The sequence below is a fragment of the Strigops habroptila genome, chromosome 4 (genome assembly GCF_004027225.2).
Source record: "Strigops habroptila isolate Jane chromosome 4, bStrHab1.2.pri, whole genome shotgun sequence".
Lineage (NCBI taxonomy): Eukaryota > Metazoa > Chordata > Aves > Psittaciformes > Psittacidae > Strigops > Strigops habroptila.
In genome coordinates, this window is record NC_046358.1 from 64,467,598 (window position 1) to 64,484,700 (window position 17,103).

General features: G+C 40.1%; 1 protein-coding gene across 2 annotated transcripts in view; it reads right to left on the reverse strand.

Moving 5' to 3' along the window:
• Window positions 1–17,103, reverse strand: part of NELL1 (neural EGFL like 1) — a 283,745-nt gene that overhangs the window by 192,404 nt on the left and 74,238 nt on the right. For both annotated transcript variants that reach the window (XM_030483848.1, XM_030483847.1), the window contains exons 10-11: window positions 15,563–15,636; window positions 10,257–10,356 (exon numbers count right to left, since the gene is read on the reverse strand). In XM_030483848.1, the coding sequence (XP_030339708.1) occupies window positions 10,257–10,356; window positions 15,563–15,636 (174 nt within the window). The remainder of the gene's footprint in view (window positions 1–10,256; window positions 10,357–15,562; window positions 15,637–17,103) is intronic.

Here is a 17,103-nt window from a genome sequence, read left to right on the forward strand (position 1 = left end):
GCCTAAGATCTCATCTCAATCTCCCCTCTGTCAGGTTAAAGCCATTCCCCCTTGTTCTGTCCCTACAGGCCCTTGTCAAATGTTCCTCTCCAGGTTTCTTGCCAGCCCCTCTACGTATTGGAAGACTGTTACAAGAAATTCTCTCTATAAACCTATCTGATGCACACAGGCTTGTTGGATTCCTCCACCTGTTCATTCTCAATAAAACCATTTTGTTAATAAATGCATCTGTATAACTAGTTTCAGTCAGGAGGAAAGACAACTTCAAAGCAGAAAGCCATGATAATACATTAAACTTCTACTGAACCCATGACAGTACATTAGCCTTCTGTTGAACTCCATGTAGGACAAAACATCACCTTATCTCTGAGAAGTATAATACAAACTTACACCAAAAGGATGATAAAGGATAATATAAAAAGTCCTTCACAATTTCCTTATTACGCATAATTACACACGCTTTTAGAAGAGAAAGAAGATGCTGTATTAGAATACAAACCTATACTGGTCATCAAAACAAGCTCAACACCTCCTTTTGTCACCAAAAACTAGCTGGATTGTTTCTAGGGTTCCTCATTAATCCCTGCATCATAGTGTGTGGGAGAGAAGTTTTATCAGTCTCTCCTTTTTCCTTGAAACAAATTCTCAGTAGTTTCTTTGTGAACAGCTTCTTTCAACCCATACAAAGTAATTTCTAAAAACACGATGAACTTTCCCACTTCCTTCTATAAAGGCACAACTGGCTCAAGTTCTTTCTTCCTGATTCTCAGTATTTCTCAAAGATGTGTCAGAACCTCTCTCTGCTGAAGTCTAAAGAGAAAGTAACTGCAACTTTACCTCCTTAAGGGCACTCCACTGGAAGTACTGTAAGAGATAACTAAACACCTTACAGAATTGGACAACAGGAATTTCTTTCTCCCCATTGGTGCATTTTTGATGGATTTTTCTCTATTAATATCCATGACTCAATTTCTATTTGCCTGTGATACACAAATTGGCTTTTTGGTAGTTCTTCTTTGTTCTGCTTTTGTCTGCTGGAAGGAGGGAAACCAGAATCCCAGACATACCACCAGCTACTTGTATCCCAACTTGTGCTTTTATGAATACAAGAACAGTTTCTGCCAATTCTGCCTGGTCATAAAGGAGCAATCCAGAAGTTCTAGTTCATTGATCCTAAACTTTCCTATCATCCCTTAAAGACAGCTAAGAAAAAAACAACCTGGACTTTTAAGATATAAATGCCAGATTCAGATCTTTGTTCATATCCCTTGCTTGGATATTCTTTAAAGAATTTTGGAAGACTTCAGCTTACACTAAATATAGTTTTCATCTTCAGTAAGCAAATTTTCATAGGGGTACCCTGAAGCTGTTGTTGACTGAGGAGTTTTTTCTTTCTTTTTAAATAAGGACTTCAGTCATCTACTACTTGGAAACTGAGGTTTCATCATTTTACTGCACTCCAGCTTTGCAAGTCTGGGGTTACAAACTCAACTTTGTTGAGTTCTGGGGTCATTTTTAAAAGAACGCCACACTTGTTAGCAAGGAGGAGACTTTCTCAGTGCCAACATCCAAGTCTACACTTAAACTTCAGATTAATTATATATCCTCCTCGTGCTCAGTTAGCTCATTCTTTCATTGTAATCCACCTTGCTAAAGAACTCCATTCATGAAAACTGCAGATATCCCTTTTAGTCTTCACTCACTTCACAGTCTGGTAAAAAACACTCAAGCATTCCAGATACAGCCTTGTCAAGCCTGGGTACATTTCATACTGGTAAAAACAGGCACAGTTAAATTGCCTTTAGCCATTTATGCAATCAGAGTATTTGACTTCTCATTTCTGCCTTTATAATTATAAACAAAACTGAACACTGGAACCCATCTCCCCAAATTTACCCTTTAGCATCTAATTTATACTCTCCAAGCAGCATTACTATTCTGTTGGTATTCTAGATAATATCCAAGAAACAGGTTTTATAACATTTTTTTTATCACAGTTTTCCCTAAAACTAAGACATAGAATCATAGAGCGCTGAGGGTTGGAAAGGACCTTAAGATCATCTAGTTTCAACCCCCTGCCATGGGCAGGAACACCCCAGCACTAGACCATGTTGCCCAAGGCTCTGTCCAGCCTGGCCTTGAACACTGCCAGGGATGGAGCATTCACCACTTCTTTGGGCAATCTGTTCCAGTGCCTCACCACCCTCACAGTAAATAACTTCTTCCTTATATCTAACCTGAACTTCCCCTGTTACAGTTTAAACCCATTACCCCTAGTCCTATCACTACAGTTCCTGACGAAGAGTTCCTCCCTAGCATTCTTGTATGCCCCCTTCAGATACTGGAAGGCTGCTCTGAGGTCTCCACGCAGCTTCTCTTCTTCAGGCGGAACAGCCCCAACTTTCTCAGCCTGTCTTCATACGGGAGGTGCTCCAGCCCCCTTGTCATCCTTGTGGCCTCCTCTGGACTTGCTCCAACAGCTCCATGTCTAGTCTATATTCTGCTGCTTTAGAATAACTCTCCTTTGAACTCATATACAGTAGTAGGTTTATATTTGATTATCACTGGTAGATACTACTACTTGGAACCAATGTAACATATCAGTGTGTTAAGGCAGACACTACAAAAACACCACACATTTTTTAGTGTGGGTTGTTACTACTGTCTTGAGATAGAAGGTTTTTAACTTATTTCAATTTCGCTCTCATGAAAACCTGTAAAAAAATATTTCCTCTTTCTCAGTCTGTTTTAGTTACAATAGTCCTTATACAGCCTTCTGCACCAAGACTTTGTTTCTAGGCTCTTTCTATCCCAGGGAGTCAACATTTTACCTTGTGATCACTTCGTGGCAAATTTATGACTTACAATGAGCCAAAGGGACACTTCTCAGGGTGAATTTTCAGCACAAGCCCCATGTCCCAGATCAACTGCTCTTCTCTAACACTTTCTCCCAATCACGAGCCACTGATTAGTTTCCAATATCACATCACAGCCCTATGAAACCTTCACTGTTTATTTGCCACTCCTGAATTCATCAGTAGATCTGATGCCTACCCTAACTATCTCTTTTGTACCAGTTAGAACCGTCAACTGCTTTTAAAAGCTCTCCAGGAAAAACTGTACTGCTTTTGTTCCCCTGTTATCAACTCAAATAGGAACTGTCTCCATTCAGAATCACTCTTACTTTTTCAAGCTTGAAGGCTGTTAAAAGAGCATAGAAGAAAACAAGTGACACTCCAGTTCTGTAACTTGCGTAATTAAAGGCTCTAAAGAACTTTTCATTGTTCTCCTCATTAGGAATCATACAACACCTCCTGCATCTCTAGATTGCCTTGGCATTTATCACTATAAAAGGCCTGTGAAATATTGTTTCCTATCTTTCAAAAACGCTGACTAAAAGTGACTTTACTTCAATCTCCCATCACGTTCCAGAAAACTTGTTCAACATCTCTGCAAGAAGAAAGTGGAAGCCACTCCTGTTAAGAGCATGCACTAGAGCATTGTATGTTACCAAGCTTTCGCAGAACAAATGTAATTTAAAGTTAACCAGCAGGAAAAAAACATGTACTCAATGGTACAGAAGAGTGAGGGTTCACTGTACCTCTGCCAGAGTGGGAATACCATCAACTGGATCAGAGGTTTCCCAAGTACTTTTCTTTTGCAGTGAAGATGCACATTTAGCACTTCAAAAGAGCCAAGAGCTGCACGCCAAGGAAGTGCAGTTCTTGCATTTCTTAGAGCCTGGTCTCCCCTCTCCCCAGCTGGGGCTTTGAAGGCAAGAAAAGAATAAAATGCTGTCGACTTCATATTAGTTTCTATTGGGCCTGAGTGCTGTTCCTGCTCTTCTGGCAAATAAAGGCCACCTCGTAGCTGGATTGTAACGTGAAGAAATTTTGTAGCTGTGTTCTTCTCACCTTTAACAATCCCAATTCAATGTCTAATTTAGCTCAGTATTTTAATTCTTTCTTACTCAGCAGAACAATAAGAAATGTACACAGGGCCACTGAGTACAACCACCATGCTTATATTCCTGACTGAACAGGGAGGGACCTAAGCACTGATTTAAACATTAATCTATTCGTGGCCAGTCTATTCATGGGAGCAGTTACTTGTCCCCAAGAAAGTAGAATGGAAAAGAATGCAAACATTGATTTTTATTAATTCTTTGTGCGAAATGGACTATAAAGTTCATTTAAAACACCTACACAGATGGGAAAACCACCCCTTGATCCTACACTGGGTTCTGAATCTCAGCCCAGATGGCAGCTGCCAGAGGGTATGCATTCCCATTGCCCAGGTGAAAATAGCTGGATTACTGACACTTCAAAATATTCAGCAAGGTCTTATCTGAGACAGTCAGCTCCTCTCTAAATGTAAGAAATGACTTCAATAGATTCATCGCATCTGAGCAAGCAGGCAACTGGAGGGGATTTGAAAGGAGCGCACCCAACCTTAAGTAGTGCTGATAATCTAAACTAATTTCAGGCCAACACAGATGACAAGACAAGTGAGCATGAATTACAATTACAAATAAACACATTCAGAACAGATGTCAGAAACCGTCTTCTCCACACAGACACACACAGTCATAAATGTGCACAACAGGCCCAAAAAGTCATTCAAGACATTCAAGGTACAATTAGATACTACCAACAGGGGAATTAAATATTGAAGAGTGTGTTTAGAATGTTATGGGCCTGATGACCTTTGTTCCTTCCCCAGACAGTCCTGATAACATTACTCCCTGCCTTTATCAAGGCTGCTGAAGTGTTTGCTCCAGTTCTTCTTAAGGACAGATTTGTATCTTTCTACCTCTTTCTTCTGACTGTACAATGACCATTAATAAATTACTACGGCAATCCTGAAAATGGTCAGATTTCATGCTACCAGAGAGAAAACTACCACTTCTGCAGCATCAGGAACTGCACAACTAACTAGGGCTGGTTCCAAGTCATATTATCTAAACTTAAGCATGCATTCCATTGTGGGACACCTCAACATTGCTCTTATTTTTCCAAGCTTCTCGACATCTTCAGGTTCCAGTTCCCAGAATCTGCTTTTCCAGAGCAGCATGCAAGCTGGTTTGTGCTGTCATCCAGTTCTTTAAGTACCTAATGTATTTGGTAATCTGGCTTAATTACTGGTTGAAGAATGCAAGAACTCATTTGAAACTACAGCTGGAATCAACACATCTTGTATACACCTTTTCCTACATTTATGGGCAACCCTCATTTTTCTGAGGGTTTTCTTATATTATCTGTAATGTTTTCTGTACTTCTTACAACACTCCTGGCTGTTCACTCCAAAATCTGAGTGCTGTTCTCTTGCTGCTCAAGAAACTACCCTTCAGCAATCCACATTCCACCACTTCATATTCCAGAGGCTTCTAAAAGGAATGCTGACAATGCTTTCATTAATAGCACTGGTAATATTCCAGAGGTCCAAGGTAATTTCAACCTCAAAATCTTACTACTGGTAAGATTTAACTCCATGGTTACTACATAAATGTGTAAAGTAAATCTGGGGGAGAACTCATAGGAAGAGTCATGAAATTTGCATGAGCAATTATCCCCTTTCATGATCTGAATCAGTTTTTAATGAGTCGTGAGCTGTGAAGCACTTTGAAGAGCAGCTTTTATGCCTTCAGAGACTGTGGTCCCAGCACTCAGTGGTCTGACATAAAACAGTAACTTCATAAATTCTTCCCAGTTGCTGTATCAATGCAGACCTTATTCCATACTCCTTATTTGCGTGCTTTAGAATAATAGTACTGCACAGCCTAACAAGCTTATCGAGATTAGTGGGTTTTTTCAGATAAAAAGCTCTTCTAAATCCCAAATAACATTACAAATATGTTTAGAAATGAACTAATTCATATTTATCAACCTCCATTAAATCTTAATAAACCTAAAACCTTGAAATAACTCATACCTCACAGCAAGAAATAAGAAACATTCAATTTCTGAAAAAGCAACCCTGTTTCCCAGCTAGATGGGGAGAGATGAGACACATGCCAACTGAAGAGCCTTCTCATCCTCTGATAGGAAGAATAAATACCTCCTTCAAACAAAACTAAATAATACAAATAAGGGTGGCAGATGCCCCATTTTCAGGTTTCAGTGCTGTTTCCTGCCATGCAATGCACACTTGAGCTCATCAGTAGAATTCTCCACCTTCGCCTAACCAGCACCAACAGCCAATTCAAATCCATCAGCCAAATCATACTACAGGACAGCAAATAAAGATTATTTTCTCCAGCAACCAAACAGCTCTCATCGCTTCCTTCCATCCTCACACTCTCTCTGTTAAGGAGAGCATGACTGAAGCTGCTGGGGCTGTTAAGGCTATTCTCATATACTAAAATTGTGAGCATAACACCACAAAAATTCTCTCATGAAACATTATTTGAATCACTCATTCAAAGGAGAAGAAAACCCACTCTTTCAAGTTATACGCTGTCTTTGGCAAGGAGAAAAACAGCTAAAGGGAACAATAAAACACTTCTATGACACTATTTTTTGTATTAGATTTGCCCCTGGGCTATACAAAATGTAGCAGACATATTGGAAGAAAAAAGAGTGATTTCCCACAAGTAGTACAAAATATATTCTCTTACACAATGATTTTTCATACAATTTTAAAATTCCCTAAAATTTATGTAAGCGTAAAAGAGAGCTTAATAACAGCATAGACTGTCCTGCTGAGAAGTAAAAAGGAACCACGTAGTTTAAGCAGACATTTATATTTATATTAAAGCACACAGATGAAGGGAAAAACTAAGTATTCTCTATGTAACAATCAGGGATAGATCCTATATACAGATCTGATGAGGCTCATTTCTGCATTCAGGTCCACCAGACCACTACAGCAGAGTTCTTCCCCAGTCCCCCTGCCTTGCTGTACAGGTTATACAGTCATTTTACTGAAATATAGAAATCGGTTTTTAACGATACATTACCTTCTGCTATACTGTAAACTCCTCTAGCAAGCCTGAAGGAAAAAGGTGTTTGCTGTCTTCAGCTCTCTAACCCATTTACAAACAATAATGACTATCTAGGAAGCCACTAGCTGTGGACGTTACAGTGTTCAACTCGCTCCTTTGCTGACTCACAATTTCCATCACCATAAACACCACAGATTTATTTTTTTCCTTTCATACCCTATTTTATTTTAGGCACTTATCTATTATTGCAGTAGATATAACACATCCATGAAGAGGGCACAGTTTCATACCACAACATCATGAAGTTTCCATATTTTTTGTGGTGTTTTCCTTCTGTTGATCCCCCACATCTACCCTTTCATTACATGGAAATTCCTCTGCTGCAACCAGGAAAGCACAAGCTGCAAACCTCCCACCCTTGCCCAATTCAGCAAAGGTATTCTGGAATTCTACAGATGATGATCAGATCAGATTGGGGCCTACAAGGATACTGGAGAGGGACTCTTCGCTAGGGATGGTAGTGATAGGACACGGGATGATGGGTTCAAACTTAAACAGGGGAGGTCTAGGTTAGATAAAAGGAAGAAGTTCTTTACTGTGAGGGTGGTGAGGCACTGGAATGGGCTGCCCAAGGAAGTTGTGAATGCTCCACCCCTGGCAGTATTCAAGGCCACGTTGGACAAAGCCTTGGGTGACATGGTTTAGTGTGTGGTGTCTCTGCCCATGGCAGGGGGGTTGGAACTAGGTGATGTTAAAGTCCTTTCCAACCCTAACTATTCTATGATTCTCTGATATTCAGTAGAAAAGTTCTGTTTCCACAACTAGATACTAAAGAAAGCACAAACTGCGACAAAACCAGAACACACCAGTCACTGGCATGCACTGATAAATTTTACATTGAATTGTTATTCAGGTTTAACATTACTCATAAATGGTGAGTAATCCTCCTGTTGACTAACTAAAACCCAAGCTAAGGGCCAATGCAAAGAGTTATCTGTATCAGCATACATTAATCTGAAATTTGCATATGATGTGCAAATCACAGAGTCCCAGACTGGTTTGGGTTGGAAGGGACCTTAAAGATCATTCGGTTCCAACCCCCTGCCACAGGCAGGGACACCTTCCACTAGAGCAGGTTGCTCCAAGCCCCGTCCAACCTGGCCTTGAACACTGCCAGGGATGGGGCAGCCACAGCTTCTCTGGGCAACCTGTGCCAGCGCCTCAGCAACCTCACAGGGAAGAACTTCTTCCCAATGTCTAATCTAAATCTCTCCACTGTCAAATGATCCATGGGGGCTTCCAATAAACACTGATTACTCAGGACAGTATTTACTATGATATTTCTTCCTCACTGCTTCTGCTTGGACAATAAATCTCAATGCAATATCTGAAAGAGGTAATTATTGCAAACCAGAGCAGCATTCTACTCTTTCCCTGTAAAGGACGTGTTGGCACTGGACAGGGCAAGACTCTATGGCTTGCCTGCCATATCAGAGAGCACCAGTTTGCATGATCAAACCCACACCAAATATGGAATTCTTAATAAAGATCCGCATTTATCACCAGCACTCAACATATGACAAAATTATATGCTGCCACTTTGGGTTGCGTGCAACTGAAGCACAAGCGCCAAGCAGCATGTATTCTTCAAGATATAAAAAGCAAGTTAGGAGTGCCAACTTCAATTCATGCCTTTGTAAAGGTGACAAAATGAATCTTAAGCATAATTTTCAAAAGAATGTTAAAAAGCAAAGACGACATACAAAAGGAGGTGGTGCTGTTTTAGCATCAGCTAAAGCAGAACTGAAGGGGAAGTTTAACGTATCAACTTGCAAGCATCATGGATCAGAATCCATAGGAAGTCAAAACACAATTCCTTCCCCTGCTGCTAGAGCCCATCACGTATTTTATAAATAATAAAACCATTTTGGGGATGCATATCTAAAAAAGTACGTATCATTGACAATAACACAGAACTGAATAATTACAGAACTTATCTTTCATCAACTTGGAAGCTTTCAGATTCCTAATGCTTTTAAGTGACAAGGATAATTTTGTCAGTGCAGCACCACATCAAATTGGGCCATCTGTTAAGAAGCATCATTAAGACATCCAGCCTCTGAGGGACAGAGAAGCAACCCTTGCTGCTTCCTTCAATAGTTACAGATGTTTCTAGAAGCTGTTGAACAAAATTAAGGTGTATATTCTTAGATGCAGCAAGCAGTCTCAAACGTGCTGGCTCCTGCAACCATGTGCATCTGCTTCAGTTTCAAGGTCTTAGTCATTATTTAACTATGCCTATCTATTAATTCATATTTACTGGCTAAGGGAGCAATTCAGAGCCCCTTCATTGGCATCTACCATGACACTGCAGGAATTACCCACAGGCAAGACAAGTGAGTGCATCTCTAAAGGCTGACACCCAAGCCCTACTCCGAGACCAGGCTCCCCTTAAGCTCAGCTGAGCCTCAGCACCAAGAGAGACATACGGAACAAAGGCACAGTACAGACGCATGGAGACAATAATCATCCCAATGCCTTCCACCCAACAGCTCACTGATTACAACACACTAAGAAGAAAGCTTGTTCCAGTTCTCTAGCCTTGGGATACCTCCATTTCCTCGTTTAAGGGCATTTCCTCAACTAAGATTTTACCTATGGCTTGTTCAGTCTGCTCCACCACCACACAACCAGGAATCACCAGGGCTGAGAGGGAACCAGCAAGAGTACCCTGCATCTTAACACCCCATTGGAAGGGGGAAAATGGGATTCTGGGATCTTAGGCTATTTTTTCATGTTTATTCAGCAATTGTCCAGCTTAATTCCTAAGTGAATCCTAGTGTGCTCACATCTAAATCGACTTCAAAATATCCATCAAACTGGAATCTTAACGTTATTATTATGATTTTGAAATAGAAAGCTTAAAACTCCATTTCCAAAACTCTGTATATTTAGTGCAGTTGCAAGTTCAAGCAACATAAAATGCCTCTTCTTCAACCAGAACTTCTTCCTAATGGGAATTTTTCAGAGATACTAGGCCCTTTCTCCTCTGACTCTTCCTTTCCCCCCTCTCCATGTCTTTTTGTCCTCTCTTTCCCCCTTTCTAATTCAGAGCAATTATTATTCAGCTTTTTATCTAGTAAGTCTTCTAACCAAAAGAGTATCACAGACTGGTTTTACATGAAGGTAATTATAGAATCTGGTTTATAGAGGTACCTAATATCTCATTAACAAGGAATCGTTCTTTCCAGTGTATCCCCCTGTTGAGTCAGCAATTTATGCTCCTTCCAAGCATGCACAGTCTCTGGCTTACCTCTACAAACACTGCAACACTGGTTCTCTGGAAGAACATGATCTTGTTCTGAGCAGTTCAGGGGAGGGCAAGTCTCTGTTACTTTTACTAAAACTCCATTCTGAAAATAAACAACATTTTTATAACATTACATGGATGAAAACACATGCAATGGCAAGCATCACATATTTTCCAATCTATAACACTAGTAATCTCTAGTAACAACACTGGTAAACAAGCAGACAGCAAGTTAAATTCATTCTTTCCACCACAACATCTTACCTAAAGTTATCTTACTTAGACAATTCTCTGCCCAGCCTTCAAAGAAAAGGAATTAAAATAGGGAAAAATAAAAAGGTATGTAAGCTCAAAATACTACAGTAGTTTTTCCAAATGTGTTTTCTCCAAGTGCAGTTTTTTTCCTTCCAAGTATTTGAAGGAACTAAAGAATTTCAGCCCAGGATTTTGTCAGTCTTTCTGCTTTCACAGGTCCAAGTTTCACTCCTCTTGTTTCATATTCTACATAACTCACTGATAAGTTATTCAACTCCAACACAGCAGAGAGAAGATCAATATTTTTCACATCGTGGATTGTTCTGCTGCATCCAATTAAAAGGGTCTGGTCTTTAGAATAACTCAACACCTGATTTCCATAATTTAGGTCCCTCAAAGGCATGGCAAAGCAGAAATCCCATCTTGAGGTATCCATACAGAAATTGCTGTATAAAATGGAAATCAGGGTCAACATATTTTGATTTCTGTTTCATTTAGAATAAGACTGTGCATGGGAGGTCTAGTTGCTGGTAGAGCCTTTCTGGGGAGATTGTAAACCAAAATTTACTCCATCTTCTTCCCATCACCATTTCTCCAGACGAAACAGCTGCTCTGCTTCAGTTAGTTGTTTCTTAACATCTTGTCCCAAAATAGTCTTTTCTTCTCCCCAATCTCCCCTCCAGCCTTCCCCAGACCATAATTTACTTCTCCAACATCCCTTCTGCAGCTATGCCATCACTGCAAACTGGCGAGTGGAGCAGAGATAAACAACCAGGAGTTTTGCTCAGTAGGAGCTGCAATAACTATCCCACAGAATTGTCCACACCTGACTAATTCCGTTTTCCAAAGGGCTGTGAAACTCCACTAAGCAAGCAGGCAGCCTGCTATATTGTCAATACACCTTTTTAATACAAATCTAGCCCCCATTCCTCCCAAAATAGTTTTCAGGATGCCACAGATGTTGGAACAAAAAGATGGAATGAGAGTTTCTGCTTTCTTCAAAGATATAGATTACCTCTTCTAGCTATCATGATTGCAGAGAAAAGGTTAAAAATATGATCCAAATACACCTAAGAAAGCTAAGAAAGCAGAAACCAATACCAAAAGAAGACAAAATATGTTGTGAAAGTCACCATTCTCATAATTTGAGGGATCAGAGAGGTGATTTTGAACAGAGGATACTGAAAACACCCATATGTCTACCCTATTTGAAGAAACACCCCTACACAGAGCCACTCCTGCTAGCCAGAAGCAGCTTTTGTATCTACAGGACACTGCGCCACACCGTGCAAAAGACTAGCTCACGTGTCAGAACCAGTCCAGGTCAAACCCTTGCCAGTGATGAGCCTCCCGAGCCGTGCCACGCTGCTTCAGCTGTGTCACTGCAGGCTGCAGAAGGAGCTCGCATGGCACCAAGCCGCCCGTATACAGTTCTGAACGTAGAAATGCCTGTTCAGCCGACAAAGTGCAAATGCTGCACAAGGTGCTCGGCAGCTCCCAGGACTTGGACTGAGAAGAGCAGCAGACTGGGGGAATGCAAACCTGACCATTGCTAGTCACTGCCACTACCACTGCTGCTCACTGCCCTGAGATTGCAATCTTCAGGCGAAGCAGCAGCAAGTCATTTTTCTCGCTGCCCAATTGTCTTTACTGGCAAGTTGCAGCAGTTGCTGTCATGAAAAAGCATATAACAAACCCCACAGGCATCAGGTTTTCCAAAAGCAGCTCTCTACAACATCACATCCAGCATGCATCATTGAAGCAAGTGCCCACACAAGAACAGTGAAGCTAACAGTAAAGTTAATTAGGTCTCTTGATGTCACTTCCATAAGTGAAAGGGAGGAATCCCCTATGGTTGCCTGTGCAACTGCAGCAGCAAAGGTGATAAAAGAACCAGACACACTGAGCCATCATTTACTATCACGTTATCAAACTACCAGCTGGAAAAGCTCTGGCTATAACTCATCGTCCTGTTCAAACTCAGACCAGACAATTGCAGCAAAAAGGGTACAGTAAGTCAACATATGGACAAAAAGCTCTGAGTGACAACAGATCTGGTCAAAAAGATGGCAAGAAATCATGTGAAAGTCAAATCAGTCATCAGGATGAGATAAAAAAAATCCAAGCTCACGCCTTCTTCAGTGAATCATAAGGAGATGAAAAAAAAAACCCACTCACATTGAGATTTCCCTTTATTTAATGACAGAAAGATTTTCTTTCCCCAAGTTTCACATTTTCTGCAGAACTTGTGTCTTGGGAAAACAAATCAAACGTATTTGTATAATTAAGTTTTAAAACAATTACAGTGTTTCCATGTCAAGTATTCTTTGGATTCAAACCAATTTGTTCTAAGCTAGTACAGATCCAATTGTAAGAATTATCATCATTATATTTCAGATTTTATCCACTGAGATAAGTACAAAGAGTTCACACTTTAGCATTATTGCTTCAGGCAGCCTTAGAAAAGTTACTAACTTTTTATACTCCATTCACATCTGTAGTCTGAGAATCTGGACAGAAATAGATGCCAAAAAGACATTCTTCTGAAATAAATAGGTCAAACTCCAACTGTGACATCCAATCCACAAAAAATGTGACCTGAAGTCAAACATTTACAACAGGATAATTCCATTTCTTGTCATTACAAAGGTAAGTACATTAAAAAGAATTGGCTATCAGCCTAATTGGAGACATACAGTGTAAATCTGAAGCACAAACAGCTCAGCTCAGATGATGAGCTCTGCAAAATAGCAAGATTTTAGATAAGGTTATTTGCAAATTTTTGTTGTTGTTTGGGGTTCACCTCACACACACACTCCCCACCCTCCCCCTTGTTTTAGCTGCTATTAATCAGCCTTTCAGGAGAACGTGCCAGGCACTGTCCTCAGCTGACACTCTGGGAACCACATTTTCCCTTATCTTTATAAGCAAAAACTTCTTAGTCCAGGTTCCTGAAAGCCAGTGGAGCCCTGACCAGCTGGGAATGGCTGTCCATCAATAACATCTGTGCTTATGGTAAGAGGATGTGCTTCATTAATACATTTTTAGTCTGGATTAGTTTTCATAAATTAAAAAAAACCTGCTCATGGCCTGATAAAGAAAATCTTGGATCTATCTGGATCCATCAATATCATTAATGGTATTTTTGTTAGATGGAAAAAATATAAAAGTTAAAAGCCTCTTAAGCTTGGACTAGGGCCTGTGCAAATAATAATATATCTATCTACAAATAAAGATTTAAATGTGAAATTTCAACTTGACTTTTTGATATTACCCCACCTACAAATACATCCTCCTTTATAAACACAAGAGCTACTCGCTGAGATTTTTAAGTCATCTTTATCAACACTAATAAATTGACAGTTGATACCTACCCTCTATTGGTGAGGAAATTGGGATTCTCAGCCAAGGGGGATTGACATGACCACATCTGACCACAGATCAGATTTGACCAGGGTGCAAATGGAGCCCCACTGGAGAGCCATTTTGAGCTGGTCCTCCTTCGGAGCAGCAGGTCTGCAGTCAAGGACTCTCCCCTTGGGTCGGGACACTAGCCAAGGAAACTCCTCAAGGTTCAGAGCCCTCCTTTCATGAGGTGAGTGATTGTGCATTTGAGATCACTGGCCATAAACTTGAGGAATTGATTCTTGAATCAGTAGTGTAGTGACAAACACATGTGACATCTCAAATCTGTAGCTGATGTTGATGGAGCTTTAACTGAGTTTAAACAACAAATTTCATTTGATCTCAATTTATTGGTTCCATGACAGCACCCACTTAAAAACTCTGAGTCATAATGACAAGCTTTGCCAGTGAGGTTTAATGTCGTCTTTGAACACAGCTCTGAAAATACCAGGTTGGTTTTTCTCCTTTTCTTTCTGAGGCATGGACCCATGTTTTTCATGGTATTGCATCCACAGGTGCTGTTTCACATACTTACCAATAGTCTCCATTAAGATGTAAACAATACAAACAGCAACATTGTTGCAATTAGCATTGCCATATCAATTTCCTTTAACAACGAGCAAAATGCACAAGTTCTTTCACTGTTATTTTAGTACTTTCTAATATGGCAGATATTTGATGGTGAGTATTCATGAATTCATTAGCATACTCATAATGATAATATAACACTTTCATTTAGAGCACAGAGAAGTTCCAAAGATGACATTCAGATCACTCTGGCTTTACTTCAATGTGAAAATCCTCCTCTTCTCATCTTATTTTATATTGGTACATTCCCTGCCAAATAAACATTCAATGTCATAAGTAACAGGCATCTTAGTCTCTCTTCAAGGCAATGACCTTGCCCACTTATTTGTATATACAATGTTGAGCACCCCTATACAGCTAAACACTAACAGCAGCAAAGTGATTCTGCATAACAAGCTGCTTTCACATCTGCAACCAGTTATTGTCCATTTCCATTAGCAAACATCAAATTGCTACTCTGTACACTCAGCTACAAGCACAACAATAACCAGGTCATTGTAATCTTTGTCAGTGATCTGATATTCACTGACACTCCCTGAATGTTCCTATCTAACACAGCCTCCATTTACGTGGGTTCTAAATACTGACTGTAGTTGTCTAAGTGTTACGAACTTGCCAAGGCAGGGCCCAGTCGAGTCCCACACTTAGCAATTTACCTCCATTATTAGCAGGGCTACATACAGTTAAAATAATCCTAGAGGAAATATGGAGTAACTCAAACAATATAAGCTGGGTTGCTTCAAATTTTAGCAATTTTGCTGAGAATTAGTAACTGCTTCAAGATGCTGATGCTTTTTTCTAGGGTTCACGAAAGTGGGGATTAAAAAGAGAAAACATCTTTCCAAGTCATCTTGCTCATGTTTTTATCATCATGCAAGGGTCATATCCCTGCCTTGTCTTTGTATTTGTAGCTTTCACTGGCTTCAAGGTCACCTTTTTAAGACAACAGATGTCACATTTGCAGGAAGGAAGCCTGAAGAAATGCACTAACTTATCATTGTCACTTCTGAACACGACATACACATTTAAAATCAGGAAAAGTATATAGAACCAAAACTTACTCGACATTCCCTGCAGCTCTTGGTTAACACTCGTTGACCTTCTGCCAGCACTTTGCCTCCATAGATACACTTGGCTGTAATTGGAGAGAAGAAGGAGGGAGATTAAAAATAAATAAATCAGTATCTAAGTTGAAAACAAATCACAATCACAGAATGGTGACAGAGTCAGAAGGGACCTCAAATTTTATCCAGTTTCAACCCCCTGCCATGGGCAGGGACACCTTCCACTAGACCAGGTTGCTCCAAGCCCCGTCCAACCTGGCCTTGAACTCTGCCAGGGATGGGTCATCCCTGGAATTCAACAAAGCTTTAAAAGTTTCCTGAGAAAAGGCATAGGCACAGTGACAGTGAAAGTACTGAAAGCACTCAGTTCTCCAGAACAGTCCCAGACTATCTAACAACTCTTTCACCTCAATTTCTTTCCCAAACTTCAAGGGAAGGGAACCAAGCGCTTACAGGTACGTGTGTGTCCCCTTTACAGGTGATACGAAAAGAAGTCTTCCACAGCAGCAACTGTCACGGCCAGTTTGATTCCCAAATTTTAAACATAAAGGACTGATAGATCAATCTTCAGAAACCTTCAGACATAAATTTGCTTCTAAGGACTTTTAGTTTCAACTTACACTCTTGCAAATCCTCATTGCTTTAAGAAAAGATAAAAAAACCCAAAACAAGAGAGCACAAGGTTTTCAGGAGAACCCAGTTTTCATCAGCAACCCAGTTTCTATCACTAACACATTTGAAAAACAGGCTTCTTGCTTTTGGCATCCTGATTTTCCTAAAGCTGCCCTAGTTTTTATGCCTGACTTGTGATCACACCTATGAAGAAAAGTTCAGATCAGGAAGCTTTGTTTCAATTAGAAATCTCAGTAACTATTTTTGGGAGAAGATGAATAAGAGAATTTTCCTTTTTCTTCCTGCCTATTCTCCTAACATCACTGCTTTTAACAAAAGAATGGATGCACCAGACAGCAAGTTAATGCACAACTCAGAAAAATGATGAGATTTCAAACAAAATTATAGTCTTTTGTCAAATATTAGTTGAAAGGCTACACAAGATGGCAGGGATCAAAACAGAACTGCCTCATTTTTAAAACCCTTAACATGTCAGATATTAGAGCTACTCTGTTCGTTAACCCTCAGCTAAGATGGGAACCTGTTCAAGAATCCAGCCATTCACTAATCCCTAGAGACAGCAAATTACAACTGATGATTCTATCAGAGCTAAATAGGAAAAGCACAGAGAAATTAACACCTGCAGTGCAGCTCTTCAGAAAGCTTCAGCAATTACCACCAGCTACCCAAAAGTGACTGACTCTGGCCTCAGCACATCATTCTGTCAAGGAGCTGGCATTTACAATCAATTTCAATCAACTCCCATACATCTCTTCCCATTGACTGACATGCTGAGTTCTCGTCAGAGTAACAAGTCGAGTTTGTGCCAATCACTGACAAAAGGCAAGTTTGATTGTTCATCTTCCCATTACAAATCACAGGAACACAGTTTACTCACAGGGATATATGTGGAATCTACGAGTTTG